General features: G+C 43.5%; 1 protein-coding gene across 1 annotated transcript in view; it reads left to right on the plus strand.

Annotated features, from left to right (window-relative positions):
- The first annotated feature begins 724 nt into the window (after positions 1-724).
- Positions 725-17,726, plus strand: part of RASEF (RAS and EF-hand domain containing) — a 99,259-nt gene continuing 82,257 nt past the window's right edge. Inside the window, exons 1-2 of the mRNA XM_068107972.2 lie at positions 725-1,842; positions 12,555-12,704. Of these exons, the coding sequence (XP_067964073.2) occupies positions 1,484-1,842; positions 12,555-12,704 (509 nt within the window). The 5' untranslated portion in view covers positions 725-1,483. The remainder of the gene's footprint in view (positions 1,843-12,554; positions 12,705-17,726) is intronic.

The raw sequence follows: 17,726 nt of genomic DNA on the forward strand, positions 1-17,726 counted from the left end.
GGAACTCCTTTTCCGACCTCGGAAGGATAACAGGCTGAGTTCACCCACCTGGTGTTATTTCGCCAGCACGACAGGGGCTCAAACTCAAGAACCTAATATCTTAAGCCAAGCACCTGAACCCTTAACAGCTTTACCAAGCTTTACCAGGTATCTAAACAGCTAACAGCAGGCTTTACCAGGTAGCTCAAAGAGTGTGATTCGGTGGTGTGTCAGTGGATATGAAAACAAAGAGAGATGGTCCTGTTCAATTGCCCGACTACTCATGATGAACCGAAAGTGACGTGTGTTGAAGATTTTCCATGAAGGTGATCACTTGGGCCTGAAGTTCCTTGTGCATTACTGTCAATAAATTACAAGAGTTGAATCAAGAGTTCACAAGAGTAAAACGAATTCCAAATGATAGGTTCCAACAATTTATTTGCATATATATATTGTTTTCTGATGTTTTTATTTTGGTTAACAATCTTTATTCTTTCGGTTTGAAGTCTTCTGAAATACCTTCCAGTGAGGATAGGATATCCTAAGTTTCATTTGGACCAGCTACCGAGGCTCTGCTGCCCTCGGGAAGTTTAGAGCTCTTTCATATGGCCGCCAATAGACATTCCTGACGATGCCAGTGCCCTGGTAGTGATCTTTGGCCCCGGGTGCCACAAACTCTAACGACGCCACTGTGTGGAATGCGCTGAAAAGAGCCACCCTTGGTGTTGCCCACGGGGCACGGCATGGTCGTGGGAGTAATCCGAGCAAACTTGGGACAAACTTGTGATTCAGCAAAGTTGGTGGTCAATACCTCTGCGTTGCTGAGTACCAGAGTACTCATCGAGACGAAGTTTGTGATAAAGTTTTTCAAAGTTCTGACATTCTTTAACCTGTATCTCATCTCGTGCTACCCAAGTTTACTCAGAGCGTCACGCACCCACCCACATTGACGTCATGTTTAAAGACTGCTCGGCTCTAATTGCTCAAAACTAAGTAAAGCAAGCCTGCTGTCACCGCACCGCGAATCCCATTCACAGGCGTGGCATTTGCTCTTCAAATACAAGAGAAACCGGAACTTGTGCGACGGGCCTCACGAGGACACCTTTTGGAGTGAGTGGATTGTCGTCTACACCGTGTCCTAAGGCCACCAATCCACATCACAAGCAGCAATGGAATGGAGGAGGAATTGAAGTGCGCGTGGCTTGAACTGCCTCCAAGAGAATGTTGTGAAAAATATTGCTGACACGTTGGAAAAGCTGAAAGCTTCTCTAAAGTTTTTACGTGATTTGAAACTTTTCAAAAGTTTCATTCCCAACCTGACTTTAAAGTGGATATATCTTTTCAACCAAACTCGGAGGAAGTTGTCAAGCCCTCTCATCGTGAGGCAGCCGAGCTGACTAAATGGACGGACAAGTCTGGGAGTCACACAAGTCTGGGAGTCACACAAGTCTGGGAGTCACACAAGTCTGGGAGTCACGTACGTAGGTTTCACCAAGTCGGAACGATGGGAGAAAACGAACTGGACTTGCAGCAGATCTTTAGTTCTGTGGATACGAACTGTTCAGGTCGTATTGAGTACGATGAATTGGCGACCATTTGCCGTGACCTGAATGTTCAGCAGTCACAAGTCGATTCAATTTTCCGGAACCTGGACGCAGATCGCGATGGTACCATCACGTTCAGCGAGTTCGCCCAGGGATTCCGCTGTATCGCTGGGGTCCTCCGGGAGAGTGGCTCCATCGAGCAACGTCCTCGCCCCCACGTCGGCAGGACTCAATTTGAGGTGGACGGAGGTGTTGCTGCTCTGCTTGCTTGGGAGCAGTTTTCCGAGAGCTTGGGAGAAAGCGTACAGCTGCTGAGCAGGTGTGTGCCCCAAGCATACCCCTCCCCTCCACCGCACTGGGTCACAACACGTGTATGTGTGTGTGTGTGTTCGATTCATTAATGAGCTAAAAAAGTTTGCGTTCCAGAAGTTTACAAACTGTGTGCGCATATATATATATATATATATATATATATATATATATATATATATATATATATATCTGTGCAGTGTCTGTCTTGTCTTGTGTTGTCACTGAACTACTCCCTCAAACTTTTGTTTCCGTGGTTGTGAAGTGTTTTTAATAACGTGATGGTGGTTTTGAATCACGTGGGGGTGAGGTATTTTGAGTTATGTGGTGTTGAGGTGTTTTTAAATCACGTGGTAGTGAGGTGTTTTGAATTGCGTGATGGTGAGGCGTTTTGAATTACTTGGTGGTGAGGTGTTTTGAATTATGTGGTGGTGAGGTGTTTTTAATTAGTTGGTGATGAGGTGTTTTGAATTACTTGGTGGTGAGGTGTTTTGAATTACATGGTGGTGAGGAGTTTTGAATTACATGGTGGTGAGGTGTTTTGAATTACTTGGTGGTGAGGTGGTTTGGATTACGTGGTGGTGAGGTGTTTTAAATTTGGTGGGGGTGAAATTTTTTAAATTACATGGTGGTGAGGTGTTTTAAATTACTTGGTGGTGAGGTGTTTTAAATTACATGGGGGTGAGGTGTTTTGAATTATGTGGTGGTGAGGTGTTTTGAATTATGTGGTGGTGAGGTGTTTTTAATTATGTGGTGGTGAGGTGTTTTTAATTAGTTGGTGATGAGGTGTTTTGAATTACTTGGTGGTGAGGTGTTTTGAATTACATGGTGGTGAGGAGTTTTGAATTACATGGTGGTGAGGTGTTTTGAATTACATGGGGGTGAGGTGGTTTGGATTACGTGGTGGTGAGGTGTTTTAAATTTGGTGGGGGTGAAATTTTTAAAATTACATGGTGGTGAGGTGTTTTAAATTACTTGGTGGTGAGGTGTTTTAAATTACATGGGGGTGAGGTGTTTTGAATTATGTGGTGGTGAGGTGTTTTGAATTACTTGGTGGTGAGGTGTTTTGAATTATGTGGTGGTGATTTGTTTTAAATTATGTGGTGGTGGGGTGTTTTGAATTACGTGGTGGTGAGGTGTTTTGATTTACATGGTGGTAAGGTGTTTTGAATTACATGGGGGTGAGGTGGTTTGGATTATGTGGTGGTGAGGTGTTTTAAATATGGTGGGGGTGAAATGTTTTAAATTACTTGGTGGTGAGGTGTTTTTAATTACTTGGTGGTGAGGTGTTTTAAATTACGTGGGGGTGAGGTATTTTCAATTACATGGGGGTGAGGTGTTTTGAATTACGTGGTGGTGAGATGTTTTGAATTACTTGGTGGTGAGGTGTTTTGAATTACGTGGTGGTGAGGTCTAATCATCCCAAACTTCCAGTCTGCACCTACCCCTCCCATATGTATATGCTGAGGGGTTCTTTCTTGAATTTTATATACTTTTTCAACCTAAATCTTCAACCTAAATAGCTTATAAAAATGTAATATCACAAACACTACGAATAAATTTGTGCAAAATACAGTCACGTGAAAAAGTAAGTACACCCCATGTAAAGTTTTGACTTTTTCAACATATTTCAACATAGAGCTATTTGATCTTCATTTCAACAATATTGATAGATAAAGGTGATATCATATAACAAATATCATGAGAAAATTTACATTTTGTAGTCCATTGTATAATTTAAATAAACATAAATGCAAATTTCGCATGTGGAAAAAGTAAGTACACCCATACATTTATCACTACTTCAAATACCTAAAATTAGAATCAGGTGCACCAGCTCAGGTGCAAAGGATTAGAACAACGTTAGAGAGGATCTTGGAGGAACATGTCTTGTTTAAACCTCAGACATTTAGTTTGGTTTGCTCTTTGTTGTTGGAAGTGTGCGGCGTCACCATGCCTAGATCAAAAGAGCTCTCTGGGGCCTTCAGAAAGAAGGTTATAGATGCCTACGAGTCTGGGAAGGGATTTAAAAAGAACTCCAAACAATTTGAAATCAATCATTCGACTGTCCGGAAGATCATCTACAAGTGGAGAAGATTCCAAACAACTGCCAACTTGTTCAGGCCAGGCCGCCCCAGGAAGTTCAGCCCCAGAGCAGACCGCAAGATGCTGAAAGAAGTCTGTAAGAACCTCAGAATGTCATCACGGGACTTACAGGTAGCTCTTGCCACTGTTGATGTCAAAGTGCACGAGTCTACCATTAGAAAGAGGCTGCCAAATTTGATCTACATGGGAGGTGTGTCAGGAGAAAACCTTTGCTGTCCAGAAAGAACATCGGGGCAAGACTAAAGTTTGCCAATGAACACCTCGGCAAAGACCAGCACTTCTGGAACAATGTGCTCTGGGCAGATGAGTCAACGGTAGAACTATTTGGCCACAGTACCAGAAGACATGTTTGGAGAAAACCAAAGACAGTATTTGACCACAAGAACCTGATACCAACTGTAAAGCATGGTGGTGGAAATAATATGGTTTGGGGCAGCTTTGCTGCATCAGGGCCTGGGCAGCTCACCATCATAGAGTCCACTATGAATTCTTCATTGGACCAGAGGGTGCTTGAGGATAATGTGAGGCCATCTGTCGGAAAGTTGAAGCTCAACCGAAGGTGGACCTTGCAACATGACAATGACCCTAAACATACCAGTAAATACACCAAGGAATGGCTGAAAAGAAAGAAATGGAGGGTTCTGGAATGGCCAAATCAAAGCCCGGATCTAAATCCCATTGAGATGTTGTGGGGGGATTTGAAACGAGCTGGCATGCAAGAACCCCTTCAACATCGCACAGCTGAAAGAATTCTGCATGGAGGAGTGGGCAAAAATTGATCCCAGTCGATGTCAGAGACTGGTAGACAGTTATAAGAAACGCCTACTTGAGGTTGTTTCTGCCAAAGGGGGCAATTCCACCTATTGGAGCCAAGGATGTACTTCCTTTTTCCACATGCGAAATTTGCATTTATGTTTATTTAAATTATACAATGGACTACAAAATGTAAATGTTTCATGATATTTGTTATATTATATCACCTTTATCTATCAATATTGTTGAAATGAAGATCAAATAGCTGTATGTTGAACTATGTTGAAAAAGTCAAAACTTTACATGGGGTGTACTTACTTTTTCACGTGACTGTAATTGTTTGCATTATGATTGGTGTAAATCATGACAACTCAGCAACTCAGGTACAGTCATTATCCTCAGCTAAAATAAGGCCATTCTTCAGTAACGACACGCAGCGCGCCTAGCCGAGCCAAGCTCGTATGTGTTACAATACACGAATTACAATAATAATTACAATTACAATGTACAATAATTACAATGTATTACACATATATTACATTATTTATATATTATATATATAAATACATATATACTATATATATATATATATGTATCTATATATGTTTTTTTAAATATATATATATATATATATATATATGTGTGTGTGTGTGCGTGATCGCTTAACCTTGCAGCAGTCCTGGTCCCAGCACTGGACGAATTCATTCCGTAGACCGATGTAAAAGACCATTCGCTACATCTTTTTCAATATGGTCCATGGTTATATTGCTTTTCAATCTCTGAACGAATCGTCCTGTTCTTGGGGCCCTTTATGTGCGAGGTCTTTTTGGAATATTTTCACCCCTTATGACCTCCTGCATGTGGACCATCAGTGGGATCAAGAGGCATTTTAGCCAGGGAAGTTGATTTTCAGCATACTATGGATCATGGTCCATGCAGCATGATTTCATTTAAAGGGGATGCTAAATGACTGTACCACCAATGTTTGTACACATCAAAGACGATGTGCATGTGAAAGGTTGTTTTTTTTTTAACCAAGATGACCCATGGAGTTAAAGTGAAACCTTTATGCTAAATTCACGTTTCCTGATTCCAGCACTGAAACCCCACATGACCACATATACGGGGTTCTTTCCAGGGTTTAAGTGAGTGGTTGCACAGCAACAGAGCCCCCACGCAACTACTTAATCCCTCCTCCACTCTGCTTCCCTGAGACTCATTATACTCCGCCCCTCCCTATTCCATCTCCAGGCGCTGCATGACGTCGTCGCCATGCGCCGAAGGGGACCCGGCGATGACGTGACGCATGCCGAAAGGGAGTACTCACTCCATTTGTTTGTTTTCTTTCTTATTTGGTTGTCTGTGCGATATCTCAGCCATCCTTTGAGCTCGGAGGCTGAAATTTGGGCACAATAGTGAGCACTTACTTTGGCAAAAACTGTATATTGTATATTTTGATGAATCAATTAATTGATTAATTATTTCATTATTGCCGATTTATTAAGTACTTATTTATTTTATTTCTTATTTGGGCAATATCTCAGCTACCTTTTGAACTAGGAAACTGATATGTGGCCATGACAATGACTAAGTGATTTGGGTGCAACGATTATTTTTGATTGATTGATTAACTATTTAATTTATTGATTTTCAAAAGTGTAAAGATTCAGATGAAACGGTGGTGGTTTAGGTATGCTATTAGCCAATGGATTAATAAATTAATTATTTGACGATTATTATTTATTTATTTTAATTACACAATCATGCCTGGTGTTGTCTTAGCGGTTAGGGTGCCGGCTTGGGATCCTAGGATCCTGGGTTCGAATCCCGGTCGATCGCTGAATTAACGCCAGGGGGTTGACTCAGCCTGTCATCCTTCCGAGGTCGGCAAATTGAGTAATAGCTTGCTGGGATGAATGATCCTGGTGTGTACCCCGGTTTAGAACAGGTACACCGTATCCCTGCGCATCGTAAGAGCGTGACCAAGGGTTGGCGTCAGGAAGGGCATCCGGCCATAAAAACATTGCCTCAAACAGGGAACCATGATTGTCATGGGGCCCGCAAGGCTAACCCCCGCTCTCGCGGGGAAAATGGCCTTAAAACGATCATTCATTCATTCAATCAATCAATTATTGTACACCACTTCCTCCAAATTCCATTTCCATGTTCTGCGTGTTGGTGGACGTTAATCCAGCTTCCAACTAGGCTTCCAGCTTCCAACTAGGCTTCCAGCTTCCAACTAGGCTTCCAGCTTCCAACTAGGCTTCCAACTAGGCTTCCAGCTTCCAACTAGGCTTCCAACTAGGCTTCCAGCTTCCAACTAGGCTTCCAGCTTCCATCCTGCCAGCATTAGTTGGTGGATGTTAAAGCCTCCATGGTGTCCTTTGTGAAGAGTACGCGACCTTCTCCCATGGTGTCCTTTGTGAAGAGTACGCGACCTTCTCCCATGGTGTCCTTTGTGAAGAGTACGCGACCTTCTCCCATGGTGTCCTTTGTGAAGAGTACGCGACCTTTCGCCGGCTCCATGTCCACACCCCAAATCCCTACCATAAATACTGCTAGGAAAGTAATGGCAAACTACCCAGTAAAACCCTTGCTCAGGAAGTTGCTGCGGCGGCACCGACGTTCTGTGATGAGTATGGTACATCAGAGAGAGATAGAGACAAATAACTAATACCCATAAGCACGTGTTTCCTGATTCAGAACATGTGCTGAAAATCAAGATGGCCGCAAGTGAGGTAACAAAAAGAGTGGACAGCCAATAATTATTACGTTTCTCGTGAATGGAAGTACCAATCCTTTTTAAATTTTGATGACTGGGTGCACTGAATATGATGACAGTTATATACAAAACTTCACAGATGATTTTATTAAATGAATGTCAATAAGAGTACTTTAACCGCCTTGGGAAGCGAGTTGCGGCTGACATTTGGAACGTGAGCCCTCAGAGTAAGAGTGGGTCCGACGAAGGGCGAATTGGTGAAAAGTGAGCCTTGCTCTGACGAAGGACAAACGCTCAAAAGTGTCTCTGGATGTGTCTGTGGATGTGTCTCTGGATGTGTCTGTGGATGTGTCTCTGGATGTGTCTCTGGATGTGTCTGTGGATGTGTCTGTGGATGTGGCTGTGGATGTGTCTCTGGATTTGTCTGTGGATGTGTCTCTGGATGTGTCTGTGGATGTGTCTGTGGATGTGGCTGTGGATGTGTCTCTGGATGTGTCTGTGGATGTGTCTCTGGATGTGTCTGTGGATGTGTCTGTGGATGTGTCTGTGGATGTGTCTCTGGATGTGTCTGTGGATGTGTCTCTGGATGTGTCTGTGGATGTGTCTGTGGATGTGTCTGTGGATGTGTCTCTGGATGTGTCTCTGGATGTTTCTGTGGATGTTTCTGTGGATGTTTCTGTGGATGTGTCTGTGGATGTGTCTGTGGATGTGTCTGTGGATGTGTCTCTGGATGTGTCTGTGGATGTGTCTGTGGATGTGTCTGTGGATGTGTCTCTGGATGTGTTTCTGGATGTGTTTCTGGATGTTTCTGTGGATGTTTCTGTGGATGTGTCTGTGGATGTGTCTCTGGATGTGTTTCTGGATGTGTTTCTGGATGTTTCTGTGGATGTGTCTGTGGATGTGTCTGTGGATGTGTCTCTGGATGTGTTTCTGGATGTGTCTCTGGATGTTTCTGTGGATGTGGCTGTGGATGTGTCTGTGGATGTGTCTCTGGATGTGTCTCTGGATGTGGCTGTGGATGTGTCTCTGGATGTGTCTCTGGATGTTTCTGTGGATGTTTCTGTGGATGTGTCTGGATGTGTCTCTGGATGTGTTTGTGGATGTGTCTCTGGATGTGTCTCTGGATGTGGCTGTGGATGTGTCTCTGGATGTGTCTCTGGATGTTTCTGTGGATGTTTCTGTGGATGTTTCTGTGGATGTTTCTGTGGATGTTTCTGTGGATGTTTCTGTGGATGTGTCTGGATGTGTCTGGATGTGTTTGTGGATGTTTCTGTGGATGTTTCTGTGGATGTTTCTGTGGATGTGGCTGTGGATGTGTCTGGATGTGTCTGGATGTTTCTGTGGATGTTTCTGTGGATGTTTCTGTGGATGTGTCTGTGGATGTGTCTGTGGTGTGTCTCTGGATGTGTCTGGATGTGTCTCTGGATGTGTCTGTGGATGTGTCTCTGGATGTGTCTCTGGATGTGTCTCTGGATGTTTCTGTGGATGTTTCTGTGGATGTGTCTGTGGATGTGTCTCTGGATATGTTCTCTGGAAGTGTCTGTGGATGACAAATGTGTTTGTGTATTAATGACTCCACACGTTCAGTGCATTATGGAGAGGTTAATATACACAACCCCCTCCCTCCCTTAAACTTTGCCCTTGTAGCTAGTCTGCAAGCCTGAACTAGTTTATCATTGTACATAGGCCTGAAAGACCTTTGTTTTGGGCTGAAAAGTTATACCATGTTTTATAACTTGGTTTTTCAATAACAGGGAACGCCATGTTATAATATAGGTGTGTCACATGGTCACTTGTTGATCTTTTCCTCACTGGATCCTCACCTCTTAGGCCTAACACATTGTGTTTTTGATTGTTACTATACACAACAACAATGTTTATTATTATTATTATTTTTATTTTTATTTTTTACATTTAAAAAAACTTTTTTTTAAACTTTTTTTTGACATCTCACTGAAAGATCTTAACTGATTTCCACTTAGAAGCCATCGTGGTTTTTGAACAAAATTGCCCATGTGATGAGACCAGTGAATTCTACATCCAAATCGCACATATAATTTGGAATTTGCACAGAGTTCCAGCCCAGAGGCCTCCTTGTGCTAGAGATAACACGTGATCTTATTGACTCGATTGCAGAAGAGACAGCTGGCATAATGTTTAATTCGAAGGATGACATGATTCATGATGCACTGGGTTGCTGTCACAACAGCAGATATCATTTTGAGTTGAATCCAATTAGAGTAGTACAAATTAAACCCAGGACAAGAGAATGCAAACTTTGGGTTCAAGGCAAGGTTTATAAATAGAGTATACGCCTCTTGGGAAAATGACATCAGTTCGCTTGCTCATTTGAATGCAGTAAATCGAGGCGAGCACGATGACTGTGCAGAGTGCGCAGAAGTGGGGGATGTGTTTGTGTTGTATGACTGGGGGCAAAGAGGTAGCAACAGAAATGATAATTATAGGAGAGAGGAAAGAGGGGTATGGAGTGTGGGAGTGGAGGAGGAAGTTTGGAAGTGGAGGGAAATAAGGTGTTGTGCGCAACTGAGAAGGAAGGGGGGGGGGGGGGGCCGGGGTCAAAACCTCTACTATATTTGGTGGCATAATAAACGAACCCGAAGGATAGGCACAAATAATTGTAGAAATAGAGCAGCACACAGCTGGGGCACAAATATAAAAGAGAAGTGTAATAACGACCATTACAAATCTCCATAGAAAGCAAGTTATGTCACAAATGAGTGTTTTCTCGCTCCATAATGTCATATCCAAGATGGCATCTACCTGCAAGATGACAAGATTGTCTGTGCTTGTGTGATGAGGATTAAGTGACAAGATTAAGGAAGCTGTTAATGAGACAGGTTTATTTTAGCCAACATTGGGCTTAGTCCGAAGGAGGCTGTGGGGTGGGGGCTTATGGATCATGTCTCGTCTGTCCATCCATCCGTCTGTATAGGTCCATCTGTGCATGCGTGCGTCCGCAACCATATCTCGGACAGGTATGGACCCATTTTGTTCATGCTTGGCACAAAGACAATACATGGCGGTTAACATAAGCACATCATTTTGTTTCATGATGCGATTAAAGACGGCCGACTGGCGGCCATTTTAGTTGTAAAAAAAAACCGATGTTGAACACGACCTCAACCATTTCTCGGACATGCATTTACTGATCTTGTTCAAACTTGATACACAGATAATGAATGATGGCTTGCGTACATAAGTCGTTCACTTTTGAGATCAGATTCAAGATGTCCACCTGGCAGCCATTTTGTTACTTAAACGTGTCCCCAACCATTTATTCAACATGCATGGACCGATTTTGTTCAAACTTGGCACAAGTGCAGTACATGATGGCATACACGTGGACCTCACTTTATTTTGCAATCAGATCAAAGATGGCCGACTGGTAGACTGGCGGCCATTTCAGTTGTAAAAAAACTCAATATGGAACACTTCAATCATTTTACAGACATGCATTCACCGATCTTGTGCAAACCTGGCACACCGATAAAGAAAGATGGCTTACATATGCACGCCACCATTTTTTGAGATCAGATCCAAGATGGCGGACGCGTGGCCATTTTGTTACTGAAGCATGTTCCCAACCATTCTCGACATACATGGACCGATTTTGTTCAATCTTGGCACAATGACAATATATGAGAGTGTACTTGTGCAGAAGATTTTATTTTGTAATCTGACCAAAGATGGCCGACTGGCGGCCTTTAACTCTGTACATCAAAATTATTAAAGACACGGGGGCAATGACATTTTATTCCTTTTTTCCCTTGTTTTACCCTTAATCAACTTGATTGAGGCAGTTTTTTTGTCAGTAGTAGGGGAAACTGAAGTGCATTGCAGCGCATTGAGATGTCCCCAATGGCAATAACAGGTATTTTTTGCCATTGATATATGACGTGCTCACGTGTTAGCACTTGATGTCTTTGGACAAGAATACCTGCCATTGGGGATGCCTCACTGCACCCCAGTTTCCACTACTGGAGTTCCAGGTTACTATGGTGGACGTAAGCATCTTGTGGCCACCACACACCATCCAATGCAATTCAAGAAGACTGTCAGCGACAGTTTAGTCTGTGAAGGTCTTTGACAATCGGGTAATGTGTGGCGGATGATGACCATTGTCAATAAGGTTTTCAGGCTCATCAGCGATCTCGTCGTAAAAGTTGAACATGTTCAACTTTTTACAACAAGTTGTTGTCAACAGTCATGCATCGTTGTGTAGTGTGCGACGCTCTATGATGATCGCCGACATGGCGCAATGCATTGACCAATTAAACTTCCGCTTTCAGTGACTTCCGGTGTTGGTGTTGCCTGGTGTTGGGCTAGCAGCTAGGGTGACAGCTTAGGATACCTAGGATCCTGGGTTCGAATCCCGGTCGATCACTGAATTAACGCCAGGGGGGTTGACTCAGCCTGTCATAACCTTACGAGGTCGGCTAATTGAGTACCAGTTCACTGGTAATTCCCTGCTTGTCGTAAAAGGCGACAAACAGGGTTGGCGGCAGGAAGGGCATCCGGCCGTAAAACATTGCTTCAAAAAGGGGACCGAAAAACAACAACAACCACGGTGCCCGAAAAAGGCCAACCCCCGCTTGCGGGGAAAAATGGCCTCTAAAGGTGTTTTTTTTGGGTTTTTTTCAGTGACTTCCGGCCATAGTGTCAATAAGGCAGGCTTTTGGTCAGAAGAGAAAGAGGCCCAGCTCTTAGATTTCTGGTGGGATCATGTCTGCTGGTATGACTAAAGTAGTAAATCATATTCAAAGCGGAGTGCCAAGGCGTCGCGGAAACAGCAGCACTTGTACAGGTTCTGCTAGCAAGTTCTTAAACCAACAAGTTATTACCCTCCCTGTGCCGGCTATCTCTCCACCCAGGACTTTCCCCACAGCCGCTTCTTTCTCCTGGCACACCGCTGGTGACATATGAGCAACAGTGCACAGATCTTTCACCCTTTTCATTATCTCCCTGCATTTATTTTTCATCATCATTTTGTTTTCTGACAATAGCGTCATCGACAGTCGCGTAATGTGCGACAGTCTAAGACAAAACGAGCTTGTACACGATTCATGTGTGGCATACAGTATTGGTAAATTAACATGGCTGTTGTGGTATCTCATTTGCAGGGAAGAGGCTGTGGGAGAGACACACCAGCAGATCCATGGTACATCTGACCCTCACCTACTTTCGCAGTATGAGAAGGTGATAAAATGTTTCCTGCAGGAAATTGAACGACAGCAGCAGGAGACAGAGCGCATTGCCTACTCAGCAAGACGGTCAGAAAATTGTCTTTAGCTATCCATAATGTATGACATCCTTAATAAGTCACAAAAATACTTGTTATTACTGCTGTCCTTTTTGCAAGCAATGTATCTTATTATTGACAAGCAAGATTGACAAACATGTATGACATATTGTATTTACACCATCTTCTTCCCTCGTTATTATCCTCCACTTCTTCTGTCAACAAAATTTCTTCCAATTATTTTTCTTTTTCCATTTAAATTTATTTTCCTACTTTCCTACTCACTAGTGCAGGCCCATATGTCATAACAATATTGTTTGTGTTTTTTGTTTGTTAAAATTGATTTAGCAATGGATTCTGCTTCAGAATATTATAGAGATGTAAAAAAAATAGGGTTCCATTTTTTCTTTTACGTCTAATAGGTAGTAATTCGAAGAAATCCAAGATGGCCGCCATAAAATTTGGAAAATACACTTTTGTGCATATCTTTGTATCTAGATATCATATAAACATGAATAATATGTCCTTTTATATGTTTTCAGACCCAAGGAAGCCATTTCTGCCATTGTTTTTACAGAAAAATGCAAGGAAAATAAAATAGTGGACATATACCAGCCAAAGTGGGGTCGGCCGGCATGAAATCGGTTAATTAAGTTTCCACCATCTAGTTAAGGTCTGGTTTTGACTGTGTTGACGAAATGTGAATCTGAATAGTAGTATCTATCTTTGCAGGACCGACGACAGTTCAAGAGTGTCTAGAAAATTACACCTACCTTCAAGATGAGTGACTCACCACCCAGGAAGATTGAGAAGTCAGTAGATTTCGGACTTTGTTTTGTATGCCAAATGGCCATAGGGCAAACAGACTATACAACCTTTGTAACGAAACCAAAACTCTCCTCTGTCGAGAAACTGATGGCAGGTGCTGAGGAACAGTACACGTATGGTGAAACAAAGTTTGCATCATTGAATAGACGTTTGCAATATTCCTCTGCTGAAGAATTGCTCGCAAAAGGTCTCCGCTACCATAAAGCTTGTTACAAAGATGTTACCAATAAGATGCACATTGATCGAGCAAAGGCTAGGTTTGAGAAAGGAACAACATCAGGCAGTGCCGCAGAAATCCGACTGAAAAAGAGAGGACGACCAAGTTCTAGTGATCTAGGGGAAAGCACGTCAACATCCAGAAGGTGTTCCCGAGAACAGACATTTGACGCGCTCAGATGTGTCATATGCCAGGAAGACAGAGGAAGTGAACTACACAATGTGTCAACAAAGAACATGGGACTCCAGATCAGAAACATTGGCCAAGAAACAAGTAATGACAATCTGAAAGTGAGACTGAACAGTGTCATAAGTTCGCCTGACCCATTGCAAGCAATGGCTGAGGACATGAAATATCATTTACCATGTGTAGTTAAGGCCAAACGTGCTATAGTTAAGACGGAAAAACAAACAGAAACAACCAATGTTAACTTTGGTCAGGTGTTATCAGACCTTGAACTCATTGAAATTGTTGAAACTGCGTTGAATGATACTACTGAAAATGCTGTGCTGAATATGAATGAAATTCATGTAACCTATGTCAATTTACTTAAGGAGCACGACTTTCCGGTCTCAGACAACCATAGTTATAAGCCATACCTGAAACAATTGATCCTAGACAACATTGCCGATGTTCATTTCAGCCGGCCCTCAAACAAAACAAAGCCAGAGCAGATTCTTTCCACAAAGCTCAAAGACCACATGATATCAAGCACAATTACAGCAGACAGCATCAAAGACGATTTTAAAGTACTTTTGCGAGCTGCGAAAATATTGAGGAAAGACATCGCATCTTCCCCAGCATGGAAATTTAATGGAACCTTTGCTGATTACAAGCCACCCCCGATGCTCAACATCTTCTGCAAGCATGCAGTCATGGGAACAAGGAAAGTAGGAAATAGCAACAGGGAGGACTCCATTGGTGTGAGTGCATCATTGTTGGCGCAGCACTTTGTCGGTGCTTATAAATCTGACCGACAGGTATCGTACGAACCAAGAAGCGAGGATGGATCATTCAAACAACGATTTGAAACTCCATTGAGTGTGGGCTTAGCTCTCGACATACACAAAAACACACGATCCAAGGCGCTTGTAGAGAAACTTGCACATCTGGACCTCGCCATCTCCTACAAAAAGGTCATGGAGATTGAGACCAGCATTGCCAACTCCGTACTGAAGCAAATGGAGTCCACCGGAGGCATCTGTCTACCACCATGGTTGGTTCAGGACACGTTCGTCTGGTTTGCCATGGACAACATCGATTTTCTAGAGTCAACTCCTTGCGGGATGAATACCCTTCATGGTACAGCAATTGCGATCTACCAGCCTGTATCACCGGAGAAATCACCCATGATACCACCAATTGAACTTGACCGGTCATCAAAAGCTCAAACGATACATGATGCAGTTGGCTGTAAAACGTTGACCTGCAAGAAGCCAGCACCCGAGAAGAGAAAGAGCGACTGCAAGCTGCTCACATCAAAACCCGAGACAGACAAGAACAAGAAAACCGATATGACCTGGATGATTGGATGCCTGAACTTCGAGGAAGAAGGAGAAGTTGACGTCAAACTCACAGCTCCGGGGACGTGGGGAGCCTTCAATTCCTTGCTATCTTCGTCCAGTGAGAAGACCAATGTTGCTCTCGTTCCTCCGTTGATAAGGTCGCCTCCTACAGACTATGATACACTGTACACGGGTCTGATGAGAGCTCACAACATCACAACTCGTGTTATGGGGAGTGAGGCAATCACAGTCATGACTCTCGATTTGCAGCTATACGACCTGGCGATGAAGCTGTGGGTGGAACGCGAGGACATCAGGAAGCAATTCCTCTTCCGACCTGGTGAGCTACATGTTGTGTTTTGGGCCTTAGCTGCATTAGGAAAATACGTGGAAGGGAGTGGAATTGATCAGGCATGGGTCGAGGCTGGACTTTTCTCGCCAACCACAGTGAGCCAAATACTAAATGGGAGGCACTTGTATCGAGCTCTGGAGGCACACATGGTAACACTGATCGCTTTGTACAACCTGTACTTCCAGAGATTCCTGGCAATGGAACCTGAAGAAAGGGCCTATCTGAACGAGTCATCTGTTCGTCTGGGAGAGGCATATCAGAGAGACATCAGCGGGAGCATGGAGCCAGAGAAGAATCTATGCGACATTCTCAAAAAAACATTGGCCATGATGGAGTCCAGAGATATGACCAAAAAACTGGAACAATTTGAGGTCAGCACAAACAAGATACAGCGCTTCATCCTGAACTACATGAAACAGTTTGAGACTATCCTTCTGTTCATTAGAAGTACAAGACAACGTGATCTGCTGCTGCATATGGAGAGCATCGAGTCTCTCACGAAGTACTTCTTCGCTCACGATCATCTAAACTATGCTCGGTTGCTCCCTCTCTACATTTCAACAATGCAGGAGACTGAAAAGCAGCACCCAGAACTGTGGAGGGAATTCATGAAAGGGAACTTCTGTGTGACAAAAGGATTGGCAGGCTTCACATCAATAGCCCCAGACCATGGCATTGAGCAAGAAAACCGTACACTGAAGGTGATTGGAGGAATCGTAGGGATAACTCAAAATGAGAAGGCGCTTGACAAGTTCTTCCTCATTGCACCTGAGCTGTCAAAGTCACTGCACGAGTTTGCGGAGGGATATGGTCTTGGTGAAAACCAGAGCAGAAAACAACACCACGAAATCACGGGGGGAAAGCTTTCCCGGGTGATGAGCCATGCCTCCAAGCTTTCTAGGGTGTTCCGTGAACATGGCGATCCATTTATGGAAGAGGAAGTAGACGAGGTCTACAACCTGCTCACCAAAGAAGTCATGAATGAAAAAGTGTCCAGCGACATCTTAGAGCGCGACGAGATCGGACAACAGATGTTCCAGCAATTTGCCACAGATCGTTTAGCTGAGGGAAAACTTTCTGTGTGGGACAAAATGACGAAAAGAAAACTTCGAACATTCAAGAGTTCGAATGCCACAACAGAAGTGAGATCGGGCGACAAGCTGATCAAAGTCAAAGAAGAGCGAGGATTGTTGCAGAGGTTCATCGTTATCTCACGGAGCCGACCAGAGCTCGACCTGAAAGAATGTATTGGCACCTATGAATTTGGCATCGTTCCACGTTCTTTATTTGCATCTGATGGATCCCTCTTGTTGGCATACGACAAGGCAAAAATCCTTCGTCAACTTGAGCATCTGGCTGAGCCTGAAGAGCAGGATGTACATGATCCACCAGGAGAACCTATTTCGACAGAAATCAATGAGCATCAAGACGCGGGAATTGCCGCTTTGAATGATGCAGCAGCACACGCTGGGGAAGAAACTAATGACCCATCAACTGACTATGAAATCTCAAGCCAAAATTTGCAGGAACCCTCTCAGATCAGCCAAAACCCAGACACAACCACAAGATCAGGAGTGATCAATGAAAACGAGACTACTTCTCGCCATAGAGTGATAATCATTGATGGCATGGCTCTTGTTAACGGGATCTCCAAAACAGAACAAATGATTGCAGTGACTTTGCTCAATCGTTCATTGAACGCCTCGAAAATATTGCCGTGCATTATGATGACGTGAGGTTGGTATTCGACCGATACATCGATAACTCACTGAAAGACAAAATGCGCCTAAAGAGGACAAAGGGGAAATCAACATACTATCACGTCAGGGATAGTACATTGATCCAGAAGATTTCACTCAAAGATTTCCTTTCCAATGTGAAGACCAAGGCAGAGCTTACAGAGTACTTGGCTGTGAAGTGTCTATCTTACAGCAAGGCTCATCCAAACAAGTTGAAGAAGTTCATGGTGACATCAGGAACTAAGACCACGGGCAACACTGAAGTTCCAGACAGTCTACTCACGCACAGCCAAGAAGAGGCCGATACACTCTTAATTCTGCATGCTCTCACAGTCGACAAAGATGCAGAAGTTATCATTGATTCGCCAGATACCGATATCTTCCTCCTACTGATTCAGAGATTTCACGATCT

This window comes from Myxine glutinosa, chromosome 2 (genome assembly GCF_964187855.1).
Source record: "Myxine glutinosa chromosome 2, kmMyxGlut1.1, whole genome shotgun sequence".
Classification (NCBI taxonomy): domain Eukaryota; kingdom Metazoa; phylum Chordata; class Myxini; order Myxiniformes; family Myxinidae; genus Myxine; species Myxine glutinosa.